Source organism: Taudactylus pleione, unplaced genomic scaffold (genome assembly GCF_031769625.1).
Source record: "Taudactylus pleione unplaced genomic scaffold, aTauple2 ptg000225l, whole genome shotgun sequence".
NCBI classification, from domain to species: Eukaryota; Metazoa; Chordata; class Amphibia; order Anura; family Myobatrachidae; genus Taudactylus; species Taudactylus pleione.
In genome coordinates, this window is record NW_028284627.1 from 2,314,550 (window position 1) to 2,342,342 (window position 27,793).

General features: G+C 44.1%; 1 protein-coding gene across 3 annotated transcripts; it reads right to left on the minus strand.

Annotated features, from left to right (window-relative positions):
• Positions 1-20,060: 20,060 nt before the first annotated feature.
• Positions 20,061-26,983, minus strand: LOC148517207 (potassium voltage-gated channel subfamily A member 1). 3 transcript variants are annotated; one of them, XM_088478904.1, is made up of 2 exons: positions 26,925-26,983; positions 20,061-25,376 (listed from the first exon to the last, which is right to left on the minus strand). In XM_088478904.1, the coding sequence occupies exon 2, from the start codon at positions 24,926-24,928 to the stop codon at positions 23,459-23,461; it is 1,470 nt and encodes a 489-aa protein (XP_088335030.1). In that variant the 5' UTR covers positions 24,929-25,376; positions 26,925-26,983; the 3' UTR covers positions 20,061-23,458. The 3 variants fall into 3 exon arrangements, with proteins under 3 accessions (XP_088335030.1, XP_088335029.1, XP_088335028.1); XM_088478903.1 differs by lacking the exon at positions 26,925-26,983 and adding an exon at positions 25,903-26,060; XM_088478902.1 differs by lacking the exon at positions 26,925-26,983 and adding an exon at positions 25,620-25,718.
• Positions 26,984-27,793: the final 810 nt, after the last annotated feature.

The window sequence follows — 27,793 nt, forward strand, 5'->3', positions numbered from 1 at the left end:
AATGGCACCTAAAACTGATTACTGACACCCTGCTGCTTATTTAGGTGTTATGCAGCAATGTATATAAATCATGTACTTGCACTGCATTGTCTGTACTGTTAATAGCTGTTGTCTTGTGTGCTCATTTGTTTCTGTACTTTGTCAGGCGCTGCGGAACCCTTGTGGCGCCATATAAATAAAGGATAATAATAATAATAATAATTTAGTGTGATATTTTATCTCATTCTGGTATTTCATAAATATGTCCCTAAGCAGGGCAGTTTCTAGGAGCTGGGGCTCCCAGTGCAAACAGTCAAAATGTGCCCCCCCCCTCCACTCAAACAAGCATAACAATAATTTTGCATGCACATCGGAAAGGGGGTGTGGCCTCACTGTAAGGTGCCTCACTGTAAGACACACCATCAGCCCCCCCCCCACAGGAGAAAATACACATTGTTCCCCCACAGAAGAAATAACATTGCTCCCCCACAAAAGAAAAGCACATTGCTCCCCCACAGAAAATAAGCACATTGCTCCCCCGCAGAAAAAAGCAAATTGCCCCCTCACCATGGAAATAACATTGCTCCCCCACAGAAAAGGAGCACATTGCTCCCCCACAGAAAAAAGCACATTGCTCCCCCACAGAGGAAATAACATTGCTCCCTCACAGAATAAAACACATTGCTCCCCCACAGAGAAAAAGTACATTGCTCCCCCGCAGAGTAAAAAGCACATTACTCCCCCCACAGAGAAAACGCACATTGCTCCCCCACAGAGAAAATAACATTGCTCCCCCACAAAAAAATAAAACTACACACACTTACCTGCTGGCCACTGGGGCTGAGCAGCCAGAGCTGCACTGTGCATGCAGGTGTGTGGGCGGACGGGAGGGCAGGTGGGCAAGGGGTCAGACGGGAGGGAAGGCTGACCTCCAAGAAGAGCCCTGAGCTGCCCGGCCCCAGGTGTAGTACTGCCGTAGTAGTACTGTGGGTTTGCAAGCCATGCAATCGCATGTCTCGTCCGCCCCTAGAAAAGGCCTTGTCCCTAAGTCTACAAGAAGTTTCCTTCCCAGATCCATGATCATATTCATACCTGCCTACTCTGCTTGAATGAGTTTCCTGAATTTTGGGGAGTTCTCCCACTCTTCTGTAACAGAGGAACATCCCCTTGGATTACACCCACATCTCCAGTGAAAATGGTCAGGCCTTGGGCTTGATGATTAATTCAAGGGAATTAGAGTGATCCTGATATATGATGCCATAAATTGCGAGATTGCACATCAAGGGGCAAAGATCCAATGGTGCTATTTCTAAAGCCACACCCCCGGACCTCCCATCTCCCCTCTGTAATCTCCTAGGGGAATTTTTGCCTAATCTCATGGGATTTCTGGGAACTCTCCAGGGAGAGTAGACCAGTCTCCTGGATACGGAATCGGTATGTTACACCGCCGGCCACGGTTCAAATGCTGGCAGTGCCAGCCCGACGTGGAACGAAATCCCGATTGTCTGAAAGTTAAGTATTTCCTAACCTAATCTACCCCCTAACCCTCCTTTAGGGTGCCTAACGCTAACCTCCCCCCCCCCTGTGCCTAACCCTAATCCCCCCTCCAAGTGCCTAAACCTAACCCCCCCTTTCCCCGCCATCTAAACTAAGTCCCCCGGGCGGTTGCCTAACCCTAAATTCCCCCCGAGGTGCCTAACCCCCCTCCCCCTAGCCTAAACCTAACCTCCGGGGGGGTGCCTAACCCTAAGTCTCCCCCCAGAACCCTAAACCTAACCCTCCCTCCCTGCGGCTGTCTGCGCTCGGCGTCCGGCATCCCTTCGATCGAGCTGCTAGGCGCCGGTCTCCCGGCATAGGTTAATTAACTCTCGCTGGGATTCTGTAGTGGAGATGCCGGCGGTCGGCATAGCGACCACCGGCATCATAAACGTATACCCCTGGATACCTCCTAATTTCCCAGAAAAGGGCTGTCCGTGGCCTTGATGTTGCAATTTATGGTGAATCGCATCATTGTTACCATGTCCCCACAGAACAATATTGCAAATTGCAGCATTGTACAGTGGGGATGGGGGCCATGATAATACACTTCACAGCACCACACCTCCTGCGCCTCCCACCTAGAAAGTCCCTCTGGGTTCTCCCGGAGGGGGCTTTGAATAAGTAGGTAATTATGATCAGAGGGGAGGATTTAAAAATGGACAAGTATGAAGTACGTCCATAATCTTTTATATCCTCCCTCTAAGGCCCGTATTAAATTGCCGGCGAAAAGTCCCGGCCTTTTCACATGGCGTACTTTCCGCCGTCATCGCTAGTTTAGCCTCCAGAAAAGTATTGCGCTCGTCACCGCTTTTCGCCCTATTCAATCCCAAAGGATGCAAAGACGTGTCCCGGGGAAACACAAAAACAGGTGAAAAGTGCTGTCAGATTTTGGGAAATCAGCCTGACACCCCCAAAAAAAGAGATGCACTGACATTTTGGATCACTATGGATACCCCCGAATAGCCCTGCTGAAGGTATTTGGGTGCTTAAATGCTCTCAATTGGTGCTATTTAGCGTCTTTGCACAAGTGGTAAAGAATAGCATTTAGCAGTTTTTTTTGCTAAAAATAAGTAGTCCCAGCAAATTTGGGGTACATGAAAATGGGTGCAAGCATGGTTAAAATTGGCTAAAGTGATGTTATAAAAAAAGCACCTTCAGCAAACACCTGCAATCAAAAAAACACCTGGGGCATACTTGGGGGACCTCCCTGAGTCTATTTTGCTAGTTTTTCAGTTGATCCCCCAACTCGGAACTTTTTCGCACCCAAAACAAAAGTACTTTTTTGGGGTGTTCTAAAGTATATTTGCTACTTTTTTTGACGCAGTTTACCTTTGGGGGACTGTCCCAAGGCTGCAGGTGTTTTGTCGCAACTTTGCACCCCAAACCCCCAATTCTGCACTTTTTTCTGCCTCCATTCAGAGGTGAATCTTTCCTGCTGGTTACAAGGCACAGACTTGTCGCACCAGCGAAAAGTCTTTTGAATTGAATACGGGGAAAAGTTCTCGCCTGGCAAAATGACGTCACCGGTGAGAACTTTTCACAGAACACTGCTTTGCACCGGCAATTGAATACAGCCCTAAATCCCATTGTGAATCTTAATTACATACAACATGTTGTAGATGTGGCACAATTACCCTTGTACTAAAAATAATAAAATCAAATCAAAGTGACGAATGCAATATAGAGGGTCCCAATCTTACCTAACTGAAATTATTATTTTAAGGCTATCCAGACCAGTACGAATCAACAGATAAGCATATGTGTATTTATTTAAAGCATGTAGTATCACAACTGAAATCTCCCATCAAAATGCGGCTATTCGATTGTTGCCAACCATCGGATACAGCTTTCCGATGCTCATCCGATGGCTTGCTGTTATTTTTCAGCTGAAGACACCCAGAAGTGATGTCCGCAACTCAGTGTATGTGCTCATGTGCAAAGCTCTGACTGCTTATGTGCATGATGCGCACAGCATAACCATCGATGTTTATACCATCAAATGGTTGCAATACATTGGCTAGTAGCCATCACATCACGTGATTTGATGTCGGAAGCCTGCCGACCATTCAATGCTGGGCTTCTAATGTCCAAAGCAGCAGTCAAGAGTATATATCAAAATTTATTGGACTGCTCACACTTTAAGCTGGGTACACACCTATACAATCACTGGACCACTCTTTCAATTTCGATATTGCAAGAGTGTGTGCGCACCTTCGATCATGCTTTGTTGGATGAAAATTGGTTGAATCGAAGTATAGCATCTTATGTGCTGTTTAATATACATCCGATTCGTTGGTGCTATATCGGACCAAAAGTGAAGTGCACTGCTGGTCGTTCTGCCTATCGACGGGATGTACTAAGGGCAAAAATGCGTCCAAAACTCCAAACGAGCATTTTTCATAGTTTTGGCTGCATTGCCATATGTACCAAGCTCCAGAATGCGATACATTCCGTAGCTTGGACTGGTGGGTAATGCCACCTTTAGATGGCGTTACCCAATAGAAGCCTAAGGGTTTTTTATTGCATTTCTTTTGGGGGGATCCAATTGAATCACTCCCAGTGTCCTCGGCGGTGGCGTGCGCTGTTTTGCACATGCGCAGAGGGACTTCTGTGTAATAAACCTGGAAGTTCCTCTATTGCAAAGGACCGCTTTTATCTGCTGTCATTTGCGATTAGAATTGCATTTCTAGTTACATACCGGTGTAATTAACGCCAGTATGTACCCAATAAGTGGCAAAATGTACCGCATCGTGGATGCGATGCTTAGTACATCCCGCACCATGGGGTCTATTTACTAATCTTTGTTAGGAGATAAAGTGAACGGTGATAAGGTACCAGCTAATCAGCTCCTACCTGCCATTTTTCAAACACAGCTTGTGACATGGCAGTTAGGAGCTGATTGGCTGGTACCTTATCACCGTTCACTTTATCTCCTAACACAGCTTAGTAAATAGACCCCTATATATCTTATCATACAATAATTTAGACATATGGTAGTCAAAGATCACAAGTTAGATTGTACAGGTGTGTACGCACGTTACGGCACTGTGGTCAGGACTACCGAACGGGAGTGAAGTCAATCACAAAGGTGTGTATACAGCTTTAGTGTCTCTGTGTTAGTGTGTGCTGAATGTTTTGTCAAGTGTGAATTGTATTATTGCATCCCATATTTTTACAGCAGACAATTGTAACATGTACAGAACTCTGGTGAAGTTTGCTGTTACACTGTAGCTTCTGATACATGATACCTGACCAGCAACAAGCAAGAGACACAAGATACACTGTGTCTGGTCTCATTCCCTCATTTATGTATCACATAATAAGTGGTATAAAATGTCACATGCTGACTAACAGGCAATGAAACAGCCTACAAGTGCTATGAAACTACATCATGACATCAGCGTCGGCACCAAAGGAACATCTCAATAGAACATTTAGGGACACCTCCCTGCTGGGTATGTGCCACAAAAGGTCTAGCGCCTCCTCTGTTCATAAAGAACAGTACACACCTGAAATAACCATTATACCTTATCAGAACTCAATTCTATTGAAAGAGATGCACTTTTGGCATGCATACATAATATGGAAAATGTTGTTGTGCCAGTTACCCTACAACTTACAATACGTAGCTATAATACAACAAAACCAACATTAACATAAATATGTGACATAGACGATGTTACACTTAATATACCAAACACAAACAGACATTGCAGCTACAGGGAAGGGGCACTGTGCAGTTGCAGGTAACAAAACTGACTTCAATTTATAATATTATATGGGACAGACTTTACACAAATACACTACGTAGACAAAAGAGATTGGACACTGACAGTAAATAGATTAACAAGACATTATTGACATCAGTACTTTGTAGGTCCGACACGTGCAGTGATTACTGCAGACACCCTTCTTAGTAAACTGTCCACAAGTTCCTGGACAGCAGCAGGTGGTATGTTTTACCATTCTGCCTTAAGTACAGTGACCAACTGTGACACTGAAGAAAGTCAAGTCGGCCTAGAACGCACCCGTCGCTCCAATTTGTCCCAGAGGCTCTCAATGGGGTTAAGATATGGACTCTGAGCTGGCCAGTCCATCCGGGTTACCGAATTTTCTGTACACTGTCGCTCTGGAAACATGACAGGTGGCATTGTCGTCCTGATAAAAACATTAGTTGTTTCCTTAGAACTGCCACAATGTAGGGGGCACAGAGTTATTGAGAACATCTCTATACTTCTCGAATAATACTTTCACAGACACGTGTCTGCTGCAGGTGCGAGGGTGTCCAATCACTTTTGTCTACATAGTGTATATAGGTCTCTCAATAGTAGTCAAGGGTAAATTGAATGCATTCAATTAATAGATGACGGACCATGAAAGTAGCCTGCACCATTTTCCCCGCAGTTACTACTTTTTGTTTTCATGATTCATGATCCCTTTAGTCATAAAGCCCAGATACACGACGTGGCTGATGCTGAGTTGAACACGTTTGCTTAGAAAAATAAGCTGAAGCCTTTTTATGCCCACATGATAAGTTGGAGGTTTCTATAGATACATCCAGCTTTGCACAGTAGGGTACGCGCCAGATTGGTGCCAGGCATTCTTACACTCACATACACAAACCCAACCTAGTCATAAGCATAAAAGATAATGTGTAATAAGAAAATAGCTTGAAGAGGTGAATCCACAAACAGACAATCAGAAGCGGCTAGCTTTAAATATATATGGACAGTCTAATACAGTGTTTCCCAACCTCGGTCCTCAAGGCACACTAACAGTCCTGGTTTTAGTTATATCCATGCCTGAGCACAGGTGGTTAAATCAAAATAACTGCATCCTTAAAACCTGGACTGTTAGTGTGCCTTGAGGACCGTACTTGGGAACGCCTGGTCTAATATAATTTAATACCATTTCCATTAATGTTAAACATAAAGACGCAATGCAGATATTTACGCAGATCGGTTTATTTTTGTTTTTATTTTGTTTGCCATTGTGTGTAATTCGCACTGTTCAGGTGTCGCGATTGCTATGCTATTACATACACACAGAGGATCAATTTGCAAAGTGAGTGTCATCTGGTCAGCGTTTGGGAGAGGTAACGGGGGGTGGTTAGGTAAACGCAGACGTGTCTGATAGTTTAAATGGGCGTGCATAAATTAGCCACTACGATTGCATTCGCGACATGAGAGCTCTCTGTGTGTCAGGAAAGCTGCAGTGTTTGCGGCTGGTCAGGCTTGGCGTACATGCTGTGTGGCTGCTTGTTGTGATGGGACAGATGTATATGCAGAAAAGCGACATTGGACGGATGTGAGAAAGCAGCAGTGGGCGTTTTTATGCCGGCTGAGCTTTGATAGGCATAAGAATATTTTCACAGCTGTGTTTCGTGTAAAATCGCAGCTGCGATCGCATTAGCTGGATCAGGCCCTCAAGGGGTCTATTTACTAAGCAGTGTTAGGAGAGTGAAAAGTGATAAGGTGCCAGCCAATCAGCTCCTAACTGCCATCTCACAGGCTGTGTTTGAAAAATGACAATTGGGAGCTGATTGGCTGGCACCTTATCACTTTTAATTTGCACAATGCTTCCCTTCTCCATTACTCTTTCCAAGCGGAGGGAGGCGCAAGTACCAAATCTACATTTGAACATAGGTGAACTTTTTTGTGTGTGCACGCACAGTACAAGTTAGCATATTTTACGCTAAGTAACTGGGTGTACATGCAACTCAGCATGAAGCCAAGACATATACACCTAGCATACTGCTCCAAACAAAGGAGTAACAGAACATTTCAAAGATGCATAAGTCCCACACAAGCAATACAAGTGATACAATCCATACATCACGGTTCACAATTCACTTTTGTCCTGACTGTTGGGACAGCAGTGGCGTAACTAGGGTATTTGGAGCCCAGGGCAAATTTGAAAAGGGAGCTCCCCCTCCCCCCCAACATCCTGATATGTGCGCGAGAAAAAAATGGGTGTTGTCACTTAAAAATGGGGCGTGCTAACATGACACACCCCTTTATTTTCACGCTGAACATTCCTATCCATATGCACCTTAACCCCAGTAGTAACCCTTATACAGTACCCCCAGTATGCAGTTGTGGTCCCTCTTATGCAGGCCCATAGTAGTGCCCCTTATACAGTATCCCCAGTAGTGGTCCCCCTTATACAGCCCCCAATTAGTTCCCCTTACTCAGTGCCCCCAGTAGTGGTCCCCCCAAATGCAGTGCCCTATGTAGTGTTCCCCCTTATGCAGTGCCCCCCAGTAGCAGTTCCCACAATGCAGTGCACCCAGTAGTGGTATCCCCTTATGCAGAGCCCTTTATATAGTGCCCCCAGTTGTAGTCCCCCCCTATGCAGTGCCCTTTATATAGTGCCGCCAGCAGTAGTCCCCTCCCATGCAGTTTTCCCAGTAGTGGTCCCCCTTATGCAGGCACCCAGTAGTGATCCCCCCTATCTAGTGCCCCCTGTAGTGGTCCCCGCAGTGCCCCTAGCAGTAAGCCCCTTATATAGTGCCCCCAGCAGTAGTCCCCCCCTCCCATGCAGAGCCCCCAGTAGTGGTCCCCCTGATGCAGGCCCCCAGTAGTGACCCCCCCTATCCAGTGGTCCCTGTAGTGGTCCTTCCTGTTATTGCCCCCAGTTGTGGTCCCCTCAGTGCAGTGCCCCTAGTAGTAGGCCCCTTTTATAATGCCCCCAGTAGTAGATCCCCCCCCCAAGTAGTGGTCCCCAGTTGAAGTTCCCCCTCCCGATTAAGTGCCCCCTGTAATAGCCCCCCCAATAGAGGTCCTCCCAATAATGGTGCCCCCAGTAATAGCTCCCCCCAGTAGAGGTCCTCCAAATAATGGTGCCCCCAGTAGTAGCCACCCCCCCCGTTGTGCCCCCACCCCAGTAGAGGTCCCCCCAGCAGTAGCCACCCCCCTCCCCCGTTGTGCCCCCAGTAGTGCTGACAGGTTTTTTTTAAAAAAATATATAAAAACATACTTACCTGAATCCACGCTGCTGCTCCGGACCGCAACACCTCTCCCGCCGCCGCCCAGCATAATGGGAGAGACGTCATGATGTCATGACGTCTGTCCCATCACCCACTGCAGGAGCCGGACGGAAGTCCGGCTCTTGCAGTGGGTGCTGCAGCAGTCAATGAGAGTCTATCTGAATCTCATTGGCTGCTGTTTAACACACGCATCGCCACCAGCGCTGGCAGCGATGCGTGTGTTATGCACAGCCTGAGCCCGCCTCCTGGATCTATTGGGCAAGCGCTCAGGGGGAGGGAACGGGCTCAGGTGTGCAGCACAGGACCGGCGCTGGAAGCCTAGCGCCGGTCCTGTGTAAATGTGTAGCGCTGACCGCACTCACTGCGGTCAGTGCTACACTGGTGGCTAACTAGGGCGGGCCGGACCGTGGCCGGCGGCGCCCCCCATGCCGCCGGTCCCACGGCGCCCAGGGCACGCACCCTGCTCGCCCTGCCCTAGTTACGCCACTGTGGGACAGGTGGAGGAGTGTCCTTGTCATCACTGACCGTGATGCCAGCAACAATGCAGGGGAGGAGGGCAATCTTATGCTTTGGAAGTAAACGCTCCTTCTGTTTTTGCCCTTTGGACCACTCTTTAGCACCAGGACAATGTTGGAAGCTATGTTACATGTAATATAAGACATTTAGGGGCATATGTATCAAAGCTTGATGTGAGATAAATTTGTGAGATATATATGACCAACCAATCAGCTTCTTCCTTACATTTTGCAGGCTGTGTTTAAAAAATGATAGTTTGGAGCTGATTGGTTGGTGATATATATCTCACAATTTTATCTCACATCAAGCTTTGATACATATGCCCCACAATACACTATGTATGACACATATAATGGGTTACTGTGATCGCTGGTCCTGTACATGCTGGACTTATGACACACAATACACTTTGTATGACGCATATTAAGGCTGGATAAGTGCTAATTATGTCCTCTTCATGGCCTGGCCACATTCACTATAATATCAAGCATTTGGAAACCCCCCTCTAGAAATTCTGCGTTTGCCAATGAACCCACTTCCGGAAATCTTTGCGAACTGTAGATCATAGCCTACAGCAGCACAATGCCATCTTCAGATGGAGTAAGCTGCAGGGGCCATGCTCCGGAATACGAAGGTAAATCTGACAGCAACCATAGAAACTTATGGGGGTTGCGATTGCTGTTGGAAATGAAGGGACCCCAGCAGATAAGGAGATATATGTGATCCCTCCATAATACATCTGGAAGATACTTAATATTTGGGGGTATCCCCCAAAAATGGGTGTTTATAATGATAAATAGGCCCCTAAATGTTGGATGGTACAGTATGCTTGCACTGCATCTGCACAGTTATAGACACACCTCCCACTTAACATGGCAACCATACATTCCTACTCTCCCAGGATGGCCGGGAGTCTCCCGAATATCGGGTTGCGCTTCCGACCCTCCCGGAAAAGTAGGCAAATCTCCCGGCCACTGTCACCCTCCTGCATCACCCCAGCCCCCCCCCCCCCCCCAGTGGGGCTGGCCGGTGATGTGATCCGCACTGAATTGCATCATCACGCCCCCCCACCTCGCAATGCCATTAAGTTCAGCATTGGGAAGTGGGAGCGGGGCCGCAATGACGTGCTCATGCCCTGACCCCGTCCCCAATACGTCATCACTGCCTGGCCATGCCCTCCCCTCCTCCCGCTGTATAAAGACATTCAGCTTCTGGGGAGCTGAGTGTTGGTAAGTATGCATGGCAACGTGCGACAGAGGAGTGAACGCAGGCATGGAACACTTACAGCTATGTATGGAGACTTCAGATATTTCATATATGTTAGTAAGCTCAGTGTGCAGCCTTTATATATAGATAAATGATGTTTATCTAGCACTTTAAAAGGCCGTACATTTTACTAAAGTACTAATATAGTAAGAATCCTATTTAGAAAAGAGGAAGTTGAAATGCTCCCATCTAGTGATCATCATTTTTATACTGATACCAAGGAGGCCACAGATCTGCAAATATGCACCCGTTTTCATTTTCATGTCCACTAAGAAACACATTGAGCACTACTTTTAATCTTACTAGCGGTAACATAGGTGCTTACAGTATGTTTGGCGTTGTCACTTGACATAAATTTGATCATTTGCTAGCTAACCTACCTACTTACATGTCAGCTTTTAGCAAACCTGCCAACAGGGGTGCCGAGTCTGCCAACAGAGGAGGCTGCAGGATTGCATGGCAACATCCCGAAGATGACAGTGGGCAGGATCTACAGAGTGGGTCCGGTGTTCACAATGGGGTGTAGCCATGCACGTACTGTAGATGCTTCGTAATGACACCCCTAAGCGCGGGATCATGCCTCATAACATTTCAGATCCAGGAATCAGGGCAGGGAGCATGGGGAGAGGCCGTATCACAAGCTAGACATGTAAGCTCTTACGAGCAGGGTCCTCTACCCTCTTGTGCTTCTCCCAACTATACTTTCATCTACTTCTTACTCCCCAATAGAGCACCTAATAATGTTATGGTCGCTAATGTAGCAATGTATATTATCCTTGTTCCTTGTCCTGTATTGTATTGTACTGTAAGTCACTGATCACCATGTGTTTATGTACTTTGTAAGGAGCTGCAGAACACTTGTGGCGCCATATAAATAAATGATAATAATAATTATAGACATGCCTAAAGCTCATTAAGGGGGAGATGTATTAATGGCAAAATGTGGTAAAACCCCCGAAAATGCCGTTTTCGGGGGTTTTACCGCATTCCCCGTATGTATTAAGCAGCAGAATGCAGCGCTTCGCGTCGCTAGGTAACGCCACCTTCAGGTGGCGTTACCCAATAGAAGCCTATGGGCTTCTTAGCGCGACGCTCGGGGCCGGGAGGGATCCGATCAGATCCCTCCCATGAGCCCCCGCGAACCACGTCCTTCTGCGCATGCGCAGAAGGACTTCTGGGTGTTCAACCCGGAAGTCCCTCTGCCCGGCCGCATCGCAAAGGACAGTTCTCATCGAGAGAGCTGTCCTTTGCGAAATCCTTGGTACATGCCGCGGTAATGAACCGCGGTATGTACTCGAAGTCGGGGGGGATGTACCGCAACGGCGATGTCGCCGTTAATACATCTCCCCCTAAGCACTAAGATAAACCTTATTAACCACCCCTCTCCAAACACACATTCATTGCCATGTGCACCAGTGACACAGGGTCAAGGGGGTGGCATGGTTACTACTCTGGTGGCAGCTGTACACAGCCTTTTGGGCACCCACTTCCTCTTCTTTCAGATACATGTGGCACCATGATGTCAAGTGTGCTGGGGTTGACGGTGTGGCGGGGGCTTCCCAGGGTGCTAAAGTGCCATAGTATGGCATCGCTGTTTAGCGACACAGAGCAATAGTCAATACCTGTCAACTTTCCCACATGTCTCCGAAGGTGAAAAAGCCCCCAAGTAAGAACTGTCCACCGCGATTGGCACAGCTGGGTCACGACACGCATTATGGTTTTTGTCACATTTACTAAAAATCAATATACACTGCATTAAAATACAACTATTTTTTATATTGTTCAATATCACAAACTCAGAAACATTTGCTACCATCTAAGTAAACAATTGGAAGTATACAACCCACATGAAATTCTATCAAAATATGGCTTGGCAGAAAAAGACACAGAAGCGAAAAATATCTGTTATATTAACATAAAACACACAAGCTGTTTCTTCACTTCACACAGAATCCACCAGCACTGAGATCATGTTAACATTTTATTTTAGATTATTTATATTTTTTATAGTACCATGTTCACCTGTTCCAAGTTACCAATTGTTCCTAATTTGTCAGAACCATCCCTGGAAATGTTTGTCCCTTGAAATGTCCCTAAGTGCCATCTGCACAATAATATATCTAATGTCTGCATGGTTGTTCCAAGTTTACTATTCTTATTCTCTAGGATTTATAAATTACTATGTAAAGAGAATCAGTATTTAAAGGGTAAAAAACAGTAAATGATCACACCCATAAAACCAGGTACCCGCTAGTGTGGTGTCAGCATTTTCTAACACTAGCAAAAATACTACAACAATGCTTGTAAAATACAAATAAGAGTCAGTTATTACAGTTATGGTAATGGGAATTTCAGGGGAACCCCATGTTCTTTGTCTACTTTTCCAATATTAGTCTTGACTGATGCATTACTGCCACAATGTCAGTGCCTACATTATTTGGCGACTTATTCAGCGACTTAAAAAGTCACAGGCTATTACATCAAGGTATCAATACGCAAGTGACCAGTGAGCTAACTAAACGGGATAAGTGTGCCAACCAAAGGGGCTAAGTGCTCCCACTGTATTAATGGCCGGAAACTAGAGCTGGATTAAGAACCCATAGGCCTTAGATAACATACTTGTTTGGACGCCCTTCACCCATCTGTTTGTCAGAAAAAAATAATAATACAAGAATAAGTTAGGGAATCTGGGTCCCTCGTTACACACTGGGCCCTAGACGGGAGCCCTGATTGACTAATTGGGCCGAATTAAATACAATGCGATGATGAATAGCCGTGGGAGGAAGCGCCCGCATCTATTCAATTCAGCGCACTGTTTGGGTGGGCTAAAGAATTTCTTCTCACACCCCCATGGGGATGCGAGGAGAAATCCGATAAATGTGCTCGGGCGCGCAGCTATTTTCTGGCTTAGCACGGAGCTAATAGCTGCACGGCTGGCACTTTAGTCGGAGAATGACGGTTCTCACGACTAAACACCCAGGTGAAGTTGCGAGCACCGTCATTCTCTGACTACACCAATTCCCGACCAGGCAAACAGCGCGGTGTATTGAATAGCTGCGGGAGCTCCCTCCCGCAGTTATTCATCATCGCATTATATTGAATTTGGCCCATTGATGATCAGGCTTAAATAACAATTAGCTATCGAGATATAGCAAACTTACCATTTTACCTACAGTACCAGGGGCGTTTCTAGAGAGGAGGGGGCCCGTGTGCAGTCTCCGACACAGGCCCCTCCTCTCCGCCTGGCGGCCGGCAGTGCACTGAGATGTACACGGCCAGCGCCAGAGTAGAGTGTGCCCAGAGTCTATAGTGTATGCACAGGTCACCGGGAAAATGGCCACGGCGGCCATTTTCCCTGTACTGCGCATACGACGGGAAAATGGCCGCCGCTGCCATTTTTCAGTCGTTTTACAGCGCCGGACCCCCGCGCTGACGTGGGACTCCGGAGAGGTAAGTAATATTATGGGTGCAGGGTGTGCGGTGCGGGGCCCCCCTGGACCCGGGGGCCCGTGTTCCCCACACACCCTGCACCCATTATAGATACGCCCCTGTACAGTGCCCAACATGACCTGAACACTACACAGGATCATAATACAATTCAGACATAGGACACTACAGTGCACCTTACAGCATGACCAGACCACTGGATATGATCATAATAAAGTTATATTTAATTGTATACAGACACAGGTCATTACAGCCCCAACTTGTCCTATACACCGGACATGATCATAATACAATTCTATTACATTCTATACAGACATAGGACACTACAGTACACCTTACAGCATGACCGGACCACCGGACATGATCATAATACAATTCTATTACACTCTATACAGACATAGGGCACTACACCTCCAACATGACCTGACCACTGCAATGATCATAATACACATCTATTACACTCTACATAGATATAGGACATTATAGTGCACCCTACAACATGACCTGGCCATTGGACATGACCATAATACAATTCTATTACACTCTACATAGATATAGGACATTACAGTGCACCCTACAACATGACCTGGCCACTGAACATGACCATAATACAATTCTATTACATACTACAGTATATGCAGACATACAGTAGGGCACTACACCCCGAACATGACCTACCCACTGGACATGATCAGTAGTGTTCCTGCTAGGCGCTTTTGAAATCGGGCAGGGTGCAGCGCGACGCTAAAAAAGCCTAGCGGGAACGCGAATCAGAATACAATTGCATTGTAACCCAGTCAGGATGCCGGATTCTGAGCACCGGGATCCATGTGGCAATGTGAATTGGGTCATCACGGTCCTTCCCAGCACTGTACAATTGTACAACAGGCACCTGGGCCATGATGATGCAATTGTATTCTCCTGAGAGTGCAGGAGAACCCTCAAAAAAACCCAGAATATTGCCCAGTTGCCCTTGTGAGATTTTAATGCTAGACTATTGAAATCTTGAAAATACTGCTGCAGTTTAAGAAGAGCCCGTCCCTGGCAGGAGATCCTGTCCTTACAAACACTGCGGGACCATTCGATCAGTATAAGAGAGAATATGTTTCTCTGTTTCACCTTATAGCGTTCCCACTAGGCTGTTATAGCGGGGCACGGCGCCCTGCCCTCCTTCTGGAGCGCCCAAGCGCTCTGTCCCGTTGTGTCCGTAAGTGCCGGGCACGCCCCCAAGTGTGGTGAAAAGGGGATCCGTCTTATAGACACGTCCCCATTTCAATAGCCACTCCCCCTTTTCGGGACCACGGAAGCACCCTCTTTAGCTCCGGCGCCCTGCCTGCTGCAGGAGCTAGAGTGAACACTACCTTATATTGCACATATAAGGGAGGGGATGTAGTTAAGAGACCACCAGTCTCAATCCCGACAGCGTAATCCCAGCAAGGGATTTAACATAGGCATCAAAATACCGACGCCTATGTGAATCCGACGCCGGACCGATTATCCTCTTTGCCGGGTAAGTATACACTTAGCCCAGGGATGGGGGGGGTTAGGTTTAGGGACCCCAGGGGGGATTTAGGGTTAGGCACCCCCCAGGGTAAGGTTAGGGTTAGGATAGGGAAGGTTAGGGTTGGGCACTACTGGGGTAGGTTAGGGTTAGGCACCCCTAAGGGAGCATGGTGTTACCAAGGTGCAAAGTTACTAGCTCTCAGAGCCGTAACTAGACTTTTTGGTGCCCTGTGCCAGAAAGAGCATTGGCGCCCCCCTCATTTTTCCAAGGGACATAATGCACCCAAAAAAGGGAAGAGATAGGGGAGTCCAGGAGATGCTGGGGATGAAATAATAGGAAGCTGCAAGTGAGAATGATAATAAACAGAAATTTGACAGGCCCAAACAGCGCCCCCTGCCCTGTGCCATGGCACCGGCCGCAATACCCTAGCTACGGCCCTGCTTGCTCTTTTTTGCTTTACTCCTACGTCAGAATCAGGTCCATTATCTGCAATTAGTGAAATCCAGATGATCTCTGACACAGCGCCGCCAATGTCAGAACTTGTGACTAGGACACCAGCACATGATACTGTTAGTATACATTTGACCAGTTTTTATTTGATTCAAAATACTGTAATAAAAATGTAAAAACAAATTCATTATTAAAGCTAAAAAATAAAAAAGTATTTCTCTGCCAGTCTGCATTCCTGTAATAGCTAGAACATAACATAGCTTTATAAAACCCTGAGAAAGCATCAGGAGCATCTCATGAGAGGAGGGGCCAATGTGCAGTCTCGGAACACCCCACACCACCACCGCGTCTGGGCATGTGCAAATGTTGAGGGTACAAATAAGTGAAATAACACAAATGGGCTGCCAGGTGGTGCCCAAGCTGGGTACACACTATACAATGTGTGTACCCAGTGACGGCACAACGCGATGGAACGATTGCATTGTGCCAGCCGTACACACTATATGATTCTGTGTATGACCGCACAATATATTTTTCTATGCTGCATCGGATTGCATCGTACCATCTGCCGTGCAGCACACAGATGGGATGATGCGATGAACAACCGTCGTACATGCGAGATTGGGCGTACACACTATACGCATACATGCCTACCCTCCCGATTTTCGCGGGAGGCTCCCGATTTTTCGGGTAATCCCCCGCACCCCCGGAAGGGTAGCCATTTCTCCCACATTCTGCCCACTTCCTAGTGAAGTGGGCAGAATGAGGAGAATTCCCGCTGCCATCGCGGGTCTCCATGTAGGGGCGGGGCTTAAGACATGATTCTACATGAATTACGTCATTTGGCCCCGCCCCCTACGTAAATTCTAGCCAGTCGCGACAATTTTATCGTGAGGGGGCAGGGCTTAATGACACGAATTATCAGGCCCTGCCCCCGTCGCCACCCTTCTGTTTCTCTTACCAGGGCTTCTCCTGGGAAGAGATATTAATAGGTAGGCAACTATGACTATACGATCTGCATGATATGTTGTCCTGATCCGCGTTGGAACCATATATAGTAAGACGGATCGCATAGTGTGTACCCAGCTACAACTTACTAACCTTTCCACCCGTCACTGACAGATACAAGCTGAATGATACACTTTGCAGCCCAGAAAACAAAACAGACTCCATTTTGAAGTAATTTAAAGCATTTACTCCCTGAATGTTTACCGTTCTCAAGGGAAATATATTTTCTCAAAAGCAATAACTATATTTTTACTAATAATGACATAAAATAGTTATCTTAAACTGTTAATACATTGGCTGTTCATTTAAAAAAAAAAAAAAAAAAAAAACAATTTGTTTTGTGTGGATCAACAACCATCCACAAAATATAGAGAGAAACACACTGTAATGCTCATTTATTAATATTCCACTTGCATGCAAATTTTGTACTACATTATATCAACCAATCAAAAAATGGTATTTATCTGTCTAATGTAAGATGGACAATGAAAGCAAGTATGTGATTGGCTGCTCTTTTAGTAAATGGTCCCTTATACTTGGTCCCTTATACTTGGTCACGGCTTTACTATTCATACCTGCCAAAACAACAACAAAATAAGCCGCCCAGCCCGCACAAAGATCTATCCAAATACAATAATTTCACCAGCAATCATGCAGCTTTCGGGAGTGGTAAGATAATTGGCATATATGAACTATTGGTCAATTGTCTAGACCAGGGGTTCTCAACTCCACACCACGTCATGTCTTGTGGATTACTTTAATCATGCACAGGTGAGTTAGGGGTTTATATATCAAGCAGTGAAACGCGTGAACAAGTGGACCAGTGAAGACGTTGCCCATAGCAACCAATCAGTTCCTACCTATTTTATTATAGACTATACTTGATAAATGCTACTTCAAAGCTGATGGGTTGCTACTGTATGTGCAACTTCTCCACTGGTTCACTTCTCCACAGTTTTCACTGCTTGATACATTAACCCTTAATCTATTTTGCTGGGTCAGTAATTATCCCACCTGCTTCCACAGACAGACATCCTGAAAACATGACCTGCTGGGAAAACTTCAGGGTTGAAGATGAGAGCCCCTGGCCTAGGTCAATGCTGTGCAGGTCTAATAAAGCTGTGCCCGCACTTGCCCCATAACCAGTGTCCGCAATATGCAGGACTTTTTCGGCAATGCTTGATCCAAACATGTTAGTGACATCACAGTCGAAATGCAAATTAGTTGCAAAAAATTACTATAATCTTATACATCTGACCTGACATGTGATCAGTATGTCAGAGTCCCCACATGGTTCTGCTGTACCTGAACCAACACAATATAACGATCCCATGGACTGAACCCCAGTTTTCCCTTCAATCTGCTGAACATTAGTCCATGAAGCAATCCTAGGTTTTGCAGGCAAATATTATCAGATATTTTATTGAGAACAACAAAAAACACATACTGTACGTAGGTACTTAAACTGTGCTTTGACTTGCAGATACACTTAACGTGAATGCTTATGTAGGCATATGTCCACTTTAAATAACATTTCTCATTTAACATCCTCTTAACTGTACATTCCAATGTGTGATAAATAGCTCCTGCGCACATAGGAAACCCCGCTGGAAAGTGGACCCAGTGTGATAAATAACAGTTTTAGAAAATGGAACCATATACTACAGGCAGTGGACGGAAGCCATTGCATCGGCTAACCACGTCCACGCAGCCTATCAATTCACTAGAAACTACTGACATGTCTGAGGCATAAAATGGCTCACTGTTAACGCTGGTTCCTATTAACTTCATAGGCTTCACTTTCAGAACACTGGTTTAGCACATAAAATGTCTCCTTCCACTGCAGATGACTAGTAAAGTTTAAGCAATTGGTTACTGGGGATGATGTGCTATTATATAGTTTTCAGCACCATCCCCCAACAATTCCTAGTTATCTTGTTCACTCTATTAAAAAGAAACTTAAACATGTAGATCATCTATAGTAGACAGGACAGGACAGTAGATGTCCTGTCAAAATTCCAAATCATTTGCAAATATATGCAAAGTTACTTAGTAGCAAATTGTGGAAAAGATATATAAGCCTTGGAGAGATATAAAGTACTGACCAATCAGCTCCTAATTGCTATGTTATAGGCTATGTTTGAACAATGACAGTTAGGAGCTGATTGGTTGGTACTTTATCTCTCTTCATGGCTTAGTGCAGGCCATTTTCAACCTGTGGCTCTTCAGCTGTTGTAAACTACACATCCCAGCATGCCCTGACACAGTTTTAGCATACCCTAACAACAAAACTGTGGCCAGGAATTCTGGGACATGTAGTTTCACTTCACAACAGCTGGAGAGCCACAGGTTGGACAGGCCTTGGCTTAGTACATCTACCCTTGTATTTTTAATATAATTTTCCATCAAAACATGGCGAGCTCCTGTGTCCTCTTACTTAAGTTATTTGTTATAATAGGATACCAACACATTTTTTCACTCCAATGTAGGACAACTGCTGTTACACACCATACTCAGCTGTTTTCCCATTAATTGTGTTGAGAGTTTTATATCAAGAAGAATTATATTCTATCCCTGGAATAAATCACTGAAACACAGTATACATACAGTATATAAAAATTATCTCAAGAGTATATGATACAAATATTATACACGATTCCCAAAAGACAGACCATAAAGAAACTGATTATTTGAGAGAGGGTTTTGCCCCCAGACAGCTTTAACTTATTGGTACAGTAAAGAGTTGCCATTTTGCAACTTTTACTAAAATCTACTTGCTTTACATTTCTGACTCCTTTTTAGTGATCTATATATATTTTTTACCAAATAAATAACCCAAACCGTTGCTTAGTTGCATGACCCAGTACTACTCTAGAAGCTGTAACCGATACAAAGAATAGAGTTGATCTGTCAGTTGTCATATCCAAAGGTAATGAAAATTAAACAATTCTTCTTGATTAATTTTTTCCTGTAAATTAAGGATTTTTTCCCCAGCGTTTGTGTTCTGCCAACTGAATTGTGGTATCAATAAAAGGTTAAACATTTCAATAGACTGGGGTGATCTTGAGCACTTGCCTGATTGATATAAAAGCCTTTGTGGCACAGAAGTATGCATAAAAATAACACAAGTAGCAGGAAGTGCAAACCAAATAAATAAACATTGCAACAACTGAAAGTGCTATTCTTCAATCAAAGGATAATTCCATCCAAAACTGAATTTCCCGTTTTGGGTGTAATTATTCGATAATAATACTGCAAAAGACAATTGTTTAGTCCATTCATAAAACAAATACAGAAGTAAACAAACTGTAAAAAATATTATTTTTATTTATTATTTTTTTTTTAAATAACAAGCAAATTGTCAAGTGCACGTTCAGGTCTACAAAGACATTTGAGCACATTTGAAAAAAGTTAAGAGATTCGTCAGACTTTAATTTCCAGATCTGCATGCCTAGGCTATGTGACTTTATCCCTGTACTTCAAACATAAATGTTATCCAAATGGACTGAGTTACAATGAGAAAAGCATCATTCACACATCCCAGACTGCATCCCAATTAATGTGCGCCTAACCCTTTAAAAAAAAAAAAAAAAAGTAAAATGATAATATAAAAATAAAATTTCAATTCATGCAGCACTTTTCTTGTACTCATGCAGAATTATTAAGTCCATAAAAGAAAGTTATGGGAACCCCCTAATCCTAGAAACCAAGTTGCCAATCCAGCCTTCTCTGATGTTATGCAAATCACCTTATCAGCTTCACAGCAAAAAACAACTTATTGCAGTTGTACTGAGTGCAGTACTAATGTCATTGGAGGATGGGAAAAAGCCTTTAATTTCCTACCTTAGTTGTGTAGCATGGACAGGGCAACCGAGATTTTTGTATTGAGATGTACACATGGTATTGTACAGTACTTGAAAGCTTAATGCCCTGTTGTGAGTTGCAATGCAGATTTAGTTTCTGTTTACTTTTAGATTTTTTGGAGGTGGAAAAAGTCAATCCATCCGTGAGTGTGGTTTCATCCAAAAACTCTCAAGTAAGAGTGATCTCATGTCTTGTTTTCTTTATATTTTGTAATCTCAAGGGATCGGGATAGTAGAGGCGGAAGATATTAGTTTTACATTGCCCTTCTAAATGTTCCAGGAATTCTGGACTTTGACGTTTGCTGTCATCAGGATCTAGGTGCATAAAGGTCCTTCAGGCATAGGATAGCAGTATAACACTAATAGCAGTTGTCCTGTATGGCATAATTTTGGAACAACAACATAAAGACCTTCAATGGATAATTTTTTTTCCACCCCGCGTCCACAAGTCATTTAAATATTTCTTCTATCGAACTAAATCTACAATCATATCTCAAAGCTGGCTTACTGTAGCGATCCTAAACTTCCTGCTTTTACATCCCCTGATAAAGCTGACAGATGATTTTGCCCTCTTTGTGAAAATGACTTGGGGTTAAAAAAAAAATAAAAAATAAAAATGCAGCGATGGCAGAAAGGGTATAAGCCTTGAATGCACCACTAATTACTAGTCCACCTTTTCTAGAAAGACATCATCCTGAGTCTTTTTGTTTTTGTTTTTTTGTTTTTTGCAGGGTACAAAAATGTTTCCATAAATGTTGGCAGTGTGCATATAAACAAGTAAATAAAAATTTTGCAGCATTGAATTGCGTACGTATCGGTGGTTGCCGGTGCAAGGCGCAGGACGGGAGCTAAACTCATGGATGACTCAATAGGCAAAAAATAAAAAAAAAATTGTAGCTTGTTAAGTGCATAACTTTCATTTCCAGGTGAAAGTTTTAATTTCTCTTTACAGCACATTAGCAATATAAAACAGTTTTGCAACTCGTTGCTAAACAAATAAAAAGCATTATTACACATGATCTTCCGAGATAATAGACATCCAAGTATACTCGCCCTTTGCTATACACACATAGTTGATATTTATTTAGGTATTTGGATAAGAGGGGTTAGCTAGCTTGCCCCTAAGAGATTCATATTGGTTATGTGAAGTCACCTAGACATTTTTGATAAAACACCACAGTTCCTGTCCATTTTAGCTGTATTCACAGAGGCACTTTCAGCAAGTCAGTGAAGAAAGGATAAAGGCACTAGCAACGACTAGATCATCTTGGTTCTCTAGAGTTTCCTTAGCAAATTCTAGAGGAGTACAAGTCTAAGGACGTCAAATAAAGAAAGCTACGGAAATGGTCTGCAGTTTTAGGATGCATACAGTAAGTGGTAAATTACATTCTGAGTCTGAAGCAATATACATGCATCTTTACCAGTTCAGTAAATCTATGCTTTGCTTTAAGTTTCTTAGGTAATACTATATACTGTTCGTTTTGACTTTTAAGAAGCCAAACAGTAACTCTAGGATTTTAGTTTTAATTAGTTTTCTTTTTTTGTTGTAGTTTTTTCTTTTTTAAGTAATTATGCCTGGTTAGAACTTAACATATTTCCCTGAGATACACTTCAGGAAAATCAGTAGGCCCTTAAATTCCATCTGGCTACTAATCCGATAAGAACGTTTTGTTTATGTTTTTGTACTTTTTTTTCTATAATACTGATATCATGCATAAATTACTTCAGGTTACACCTTAGTCGAAGAGGCCATAATGCTGAATACTTGAACATGCGTGGTCTTCGAAAAAAGGTTATGTCTCCATTTAACTTGCTATGCATTTACATACAGTACTGTAAATTACTAATTGAAAGGTTTTCAGAAATTAGGAGTGCACTTTTGGTGAATGCAAATGACAAGTATTGTAAAAAGAAAATAAAAGATATGTAAATTGAAAAATAAATGAATTATGTTCATCCTTTACACTACCAGGGTGGGCTAGAGCGTATCGCACTGCATAATCCACGCTGGAAGCCAGAGGATTTAATTAAAAAAAAAAACATTTATAGAAAGAAAAAAAAATAAAGGGAAAAATAAATCTTATCCCCCATATTGATTGAGGTAACATTTCAGTCATGCGAGATTACCAAATAAATACAGTAGGTATCAAATTGAAAAACATGCTTATGGTTAATACCATTGTGCTGTATTGCAACAAGGATTGGGGAAAAGGGGGGGAGGGGGCAAAAAGAGAAGGAGTTGCATCCAAGTTTTGTGAACCAAATAGAACTAAAAAATAAAGTTGAAATCATCTGCATTTAAGAAAGGAAATTCTAGCAGCAAGTGCAGATGTCCATTTGTTTTCCATTTAAGTGATTTAATATTGTATAAGTTCCTATCCCTTTAAGATGAAGCAAAGTCATGGATTGGTTTCTAAGGTGCTTTATGGATCAGTAGGTCATCAGTAAGTGCATATTATTTCATTGGACAGTAAAACACTTCTTCAGATCAAAGAAAAAAATAAAAAGAGCAAGTGTTTGCATACTTCACGTTAACCCTTTGATTTAGATGCACTTCCTTGGATGCTCTGTCGTTAGTTGACTTTGAAAATCTACTGCAAATCCATGCATATCTTTTAGCATTTTGTTTTTAACCCTTTATCTATTACAACTGGTTGGGAGATACTTCCCACTGACCAGTTAGAAGACAAAAAAAAAATTAAAAAATAAAATTCCCATTTAAAAATAAATGATTAATAGTTATCTTTCACGGATCCTGAAAGCTTCTTTTGTTCGCTGAGCACAAATTCGCAATGCAACAATGCATTAACGATGATAGATAAAGCATTCAAAGACTAGTTTTAAAGCATCTACAGAGAGTGGCAGAGCCATTGACATCCTGCAGCTGTGGGCTGTGCTCTACACATCTGTCAGTAGCTTGCTTTTGTTAACACAGTTCTGATTGGCTACTGTGCAGTTGCCAGTTCTGAGATTTGCCTCTCTAAAATTATCTATGCTATTATTCAGATCCTCTTCAATCTCCATGTACTCAGATTTGCTCATGGTGGAAGAGCTGCGTCGACTCAGGTCACTGTTAGAGGCTAAATTGGGGGAACTAACATGAAGTAACTGAGCCTGTTCCTCCCCTTCAGTTTCTCGGTGGTAGAAGTAGTTGAAGTTGGACACGATGACAGGTACAGGCAGGGCAATTGTCAGGACACCAGCAATGGCACACAAGGAGCCCACGATTTTGCCTCCAATTGTCACAGGGTACATGTCACCATAGCCCACAGTGGTCATGGATACCACCGCCCACCAGAAAGCATCAGGGATACTTGTAAAATGAGAGTCATCCTCTTCTGCTTCAGCAAAGTACACTGCACTGGAGAACAAGATGACCCCAATGAATAGAAAAAAGATTAGCAACCCTAGTTCTCTCATGCTAGCTTTCAAGGTTTGTCCCAAAATCTGGAGGCCCTTAGAATGTCTGGAGAGTTTGAAGATTCTAAAGACTCTTACCAATCTGATGACCCTCAGGATGGCCAAAGATGTTGCCTGCTCCCCTTTTTGGGGACCTTCTTGCTCGGCCATTTCAGTCCCCAAGGTGATAAAGTATGGGATGATGGCCACTATGTCAATAAAGTTCATGATGTTCTTGAAGAACTCTGGTTTGCTGGGACAAGCAAAGAACCTTACCACCAATTCAAAGGAGAACCAGATGATGCAGAGGGTCTCCACCACAAAAAAAGGATCCGTGAAGATGTTGGATTTGAAGAACACTGTACTGTTGTCCACCTTGCGGCTGAAGATCCGGTCTTCCTTTAACTCTGGCAAAGTCTCCAAACAGAAAATAACAATAGAGATCAGGATTACCATGACTGAAATTATGGCAATAATCCTGGCTGGTCCTGAGCTCTCAGGGTACTCAAACAAAAGCCACACCTGTCGTTGGAACTCTCTTTCTGGCAAAGGGCGCTCCTCCTCTTTTATAAAGCCCTCATCCTCCCGAAACTTCTCCATGGCTTCTTCCCCTAGTTCATAAAACTTGATCTCTTCTGAAAACATGTCCAGGGGCACATTCACTGGCCTTCGGAGCCTACCCCCAGACTGGTAATAATACAATATGGCATCAAAACTGGGGCGGTTGCGATCGAAAAAGTACTCATTCCTAAGAGGATCAAAATAGCGCATTCTTTTTTTGGGGTTTCCAAGCAGGGTGTTGGGGAACTGGGCTAGGGTCTTTAATTGGGTCTCAAAGCGCAGTCCAGCCACATTGATGACCACCCTCTCACAACACTCATGGTCATCATGGTCTGGCTGATAGCTGTCTTGAGGGTGGCCAGGTAGGGCTGAGGTCTCGTCCATGTTCTCCCCAGCTATCACGGTCATTTTTCTTCAGGGGAGGAGGGGTGGGGGAGGAGGAGCTGCTGGAGGTAACCACTTTGCTGCTGCAGCACCCTCCTTCTACCCCTTGACTTGTAATTCTAAAGACTGCCAGGTCCTTGGGGATCTTCAAAGCAATAGAAACAGGGCAGGGGGATGCAGACCTTTGTGCCCCCTTTATGTCAACTGCTGCAGCCAAATACTCCCCTGTACTTGTTTTAAATTTTGCAAAATAAATAAGATCCTTACTCTTTCCTCCCCTATTAAAGCATGTCAGTCCTCCTATCAGGATCTAACATTGCTGGACTGCTATCACAGTTCTCCCAACCAGAAAAGCTGTAGGATAGATGCTAGTCTTTGCCAACTCAGCAGATTTTTCCTCTTGCCTTCTCCTTGTTTTTTTGTATCTAACGTTAGGTAAACCAGAAGATCACGCCAGTGCGGTAGATGAATGCTGCAGAGGAATAAAGAGAAATACTAAAAAAAAGCAGAAAAGAGTAGACAAGTCTCCAACTGAATAAACACAGAACATAAAGACTTTCTGGAGTGCCTTATTAGAAAGGGTAACACACTTCTCACATTCCTACACAATGCACTAAGTTAAGTTTACTAAGCAAACACACTACACAAATCACATAGCTGCAGTGCATATATTGCAGGGATGGGGAGGGGGGGGGGATCAATGCTGTTCCCTTACCTTATGTGGGTGCAGAGCTGCAGTAACATGAGAGGTAATAGCAGCAGCAGGCTGGGAATGCGTCAAGCCTTGTAGCATAGGGGAAGGCACATGCAGAGCACCTAGTCCTGTGCCCCTTAAATATACAACATAGCCAGAGTATGTCCCGCAGAAGAGCTCATATATAGAATGCTATGGGAGGCTGCATTGAAAGCAATTCTATTTAATGAGTTGCCGGTGCTGATGGCATGGGGGGAATCCTCCAACAGAAAAAATAAATAAATAATGTGCTTTAAATCCTCACTCCTTGTGTTGTTTATTCCAAATTGTGGAGATGTGCAGGAGAAGAACCGGTTCCAGGCATCTGCAGACCAGCCGCAGCACAGGAGCAAGAGCCCCCTCTATAGCAGTAATGAGTGTGGTATTGGTATAAGTCTGAATACATTAAGAGGGATAGCAAACTCTCTCTAACCATTTATTGACGTTGCAGTATCAGCAGAAACATGAGAGCTGTTTGGTGCAGGCAGGAACAGATCCTCCCTGGGTATCACAAGTCCAACCATTCAAAATACTACATCCTATAGGCTTTTTTTTTTACTGGTAGGGGAGAAGTGGGATAGAAAAGGAATGAAGAAAAAAAAAAGAAAGCAGATTTTTTTTTTCTATAGGAATTCACACTGAGACGCAATGCAGGCAGCATGCAATTTAAGCAGAGCCCCCTCCATCTGGGCATCCAGGGGGTGCAGCAAACGATCTATTAACCATGATCACCCCCAACGAATAATGTGAACATGATGGAACATGTGGGAGGAGAGAGAGACCCCTTCACGTGTATCAGCAAACAGTCCAGAGGGGGGCAGCCGCCTGTGCCAAAGTGCCAGTCCCAAGCTGCAGAGCTATATGCCCCAACCAGCCGTGCCAGTGCTACCCACTTCAATGCCAGTGATCACTACTTGTCACCCCAATGAGTGCTGCATATCACTGCTGCATACCCTAGTGCGCACTCATCCACAATGCCACTGCGCACCTGGCACACGTCTACCCAGAATCTATAGTCTCCTGGTAACCAATGGGTAACTCTATAACATCTACAGAAGCAGCCCATCTAATGCCAGCATACAGCCCAGCCAGTCTCTGTGCCAATGTGATCAGGATGCTGCCCTCACTTGCTGCCAGTGTGCCCCCTTACTCGAGTCCAGTCATCCAGGGCTGCACAAAAAGGCAAATTATTCATGAGCTGAGAATATCTGCTGCAGTCATGACACAGCTCCGGATTGCCAGCCTCACATTTCTCCTTACTGGGTTAGTAGATCAAGAGACACGTACCGTGGTCCATTATAAACATATGCTGGAGTCAGGTATTACATGATGGGGATCTGTCAGCGCCAGGGGATTGCTTCCATCCAGGAGGGGATGCAGATTGTACTGTAGATGCCAGCACATTCAGTGCTACTGCTGCTGCTGCTGCTGCTGTGTCTCTGGTTCCCCCCTCCAGTGCGTGCTGCAGCACTTTCCTCCTTACACAAGCTGCATATACTCTGGCTGGGTTACCAGCTGTGGCTGTAAAATGCTAATGACCTGCCTGCTGGTGCTGCTGCTGCACAGTGTGATCAGGTACCAGGGGCGCTGCTGGGGTCTTGTTGTGCAGTGTGTGGGGGGATATTGATGTTCTGTAGGTGTTAAGTCAGAAGGGAAAAAAAAAACCATAAATCAGCACTGCTCATCATGCTTTCTGTTCTATTGTCTTAGTCACCATCTCTCTGTAGTGTCAGATGGCAAAGGCAACAGCAGGAACCCTAAAGAAAGTTGCTTATTTATTATTATTATTAATTATTATTATTATTATTATTATTATTATTATGGTATATTTTAATTATAGCTACATGGTCTATACCAGTGATAAGCAACCTGATACAGTTCAAAGTTGCCGCACATCTCAGTAGCAACTTAAATTAATAAATGTAATCAATGAAAGAGACGCTTATCTGTAATAACATATCAGTAGGCAGTATAAGTTGTAGCAATTATGACAACAAAGTAGGAAGGAGCAGTAGGCTGCCAGTGAAGGTATATCCCTATGCTGGGTACACACTGGCAGATATATTGGCCGATCAATGGATCGGCCCGATATATCCTGTGTGTGTTAGCCAGTGTGTACCAGCCACATGTCTGTGAACAATGGCTGGTACACACTG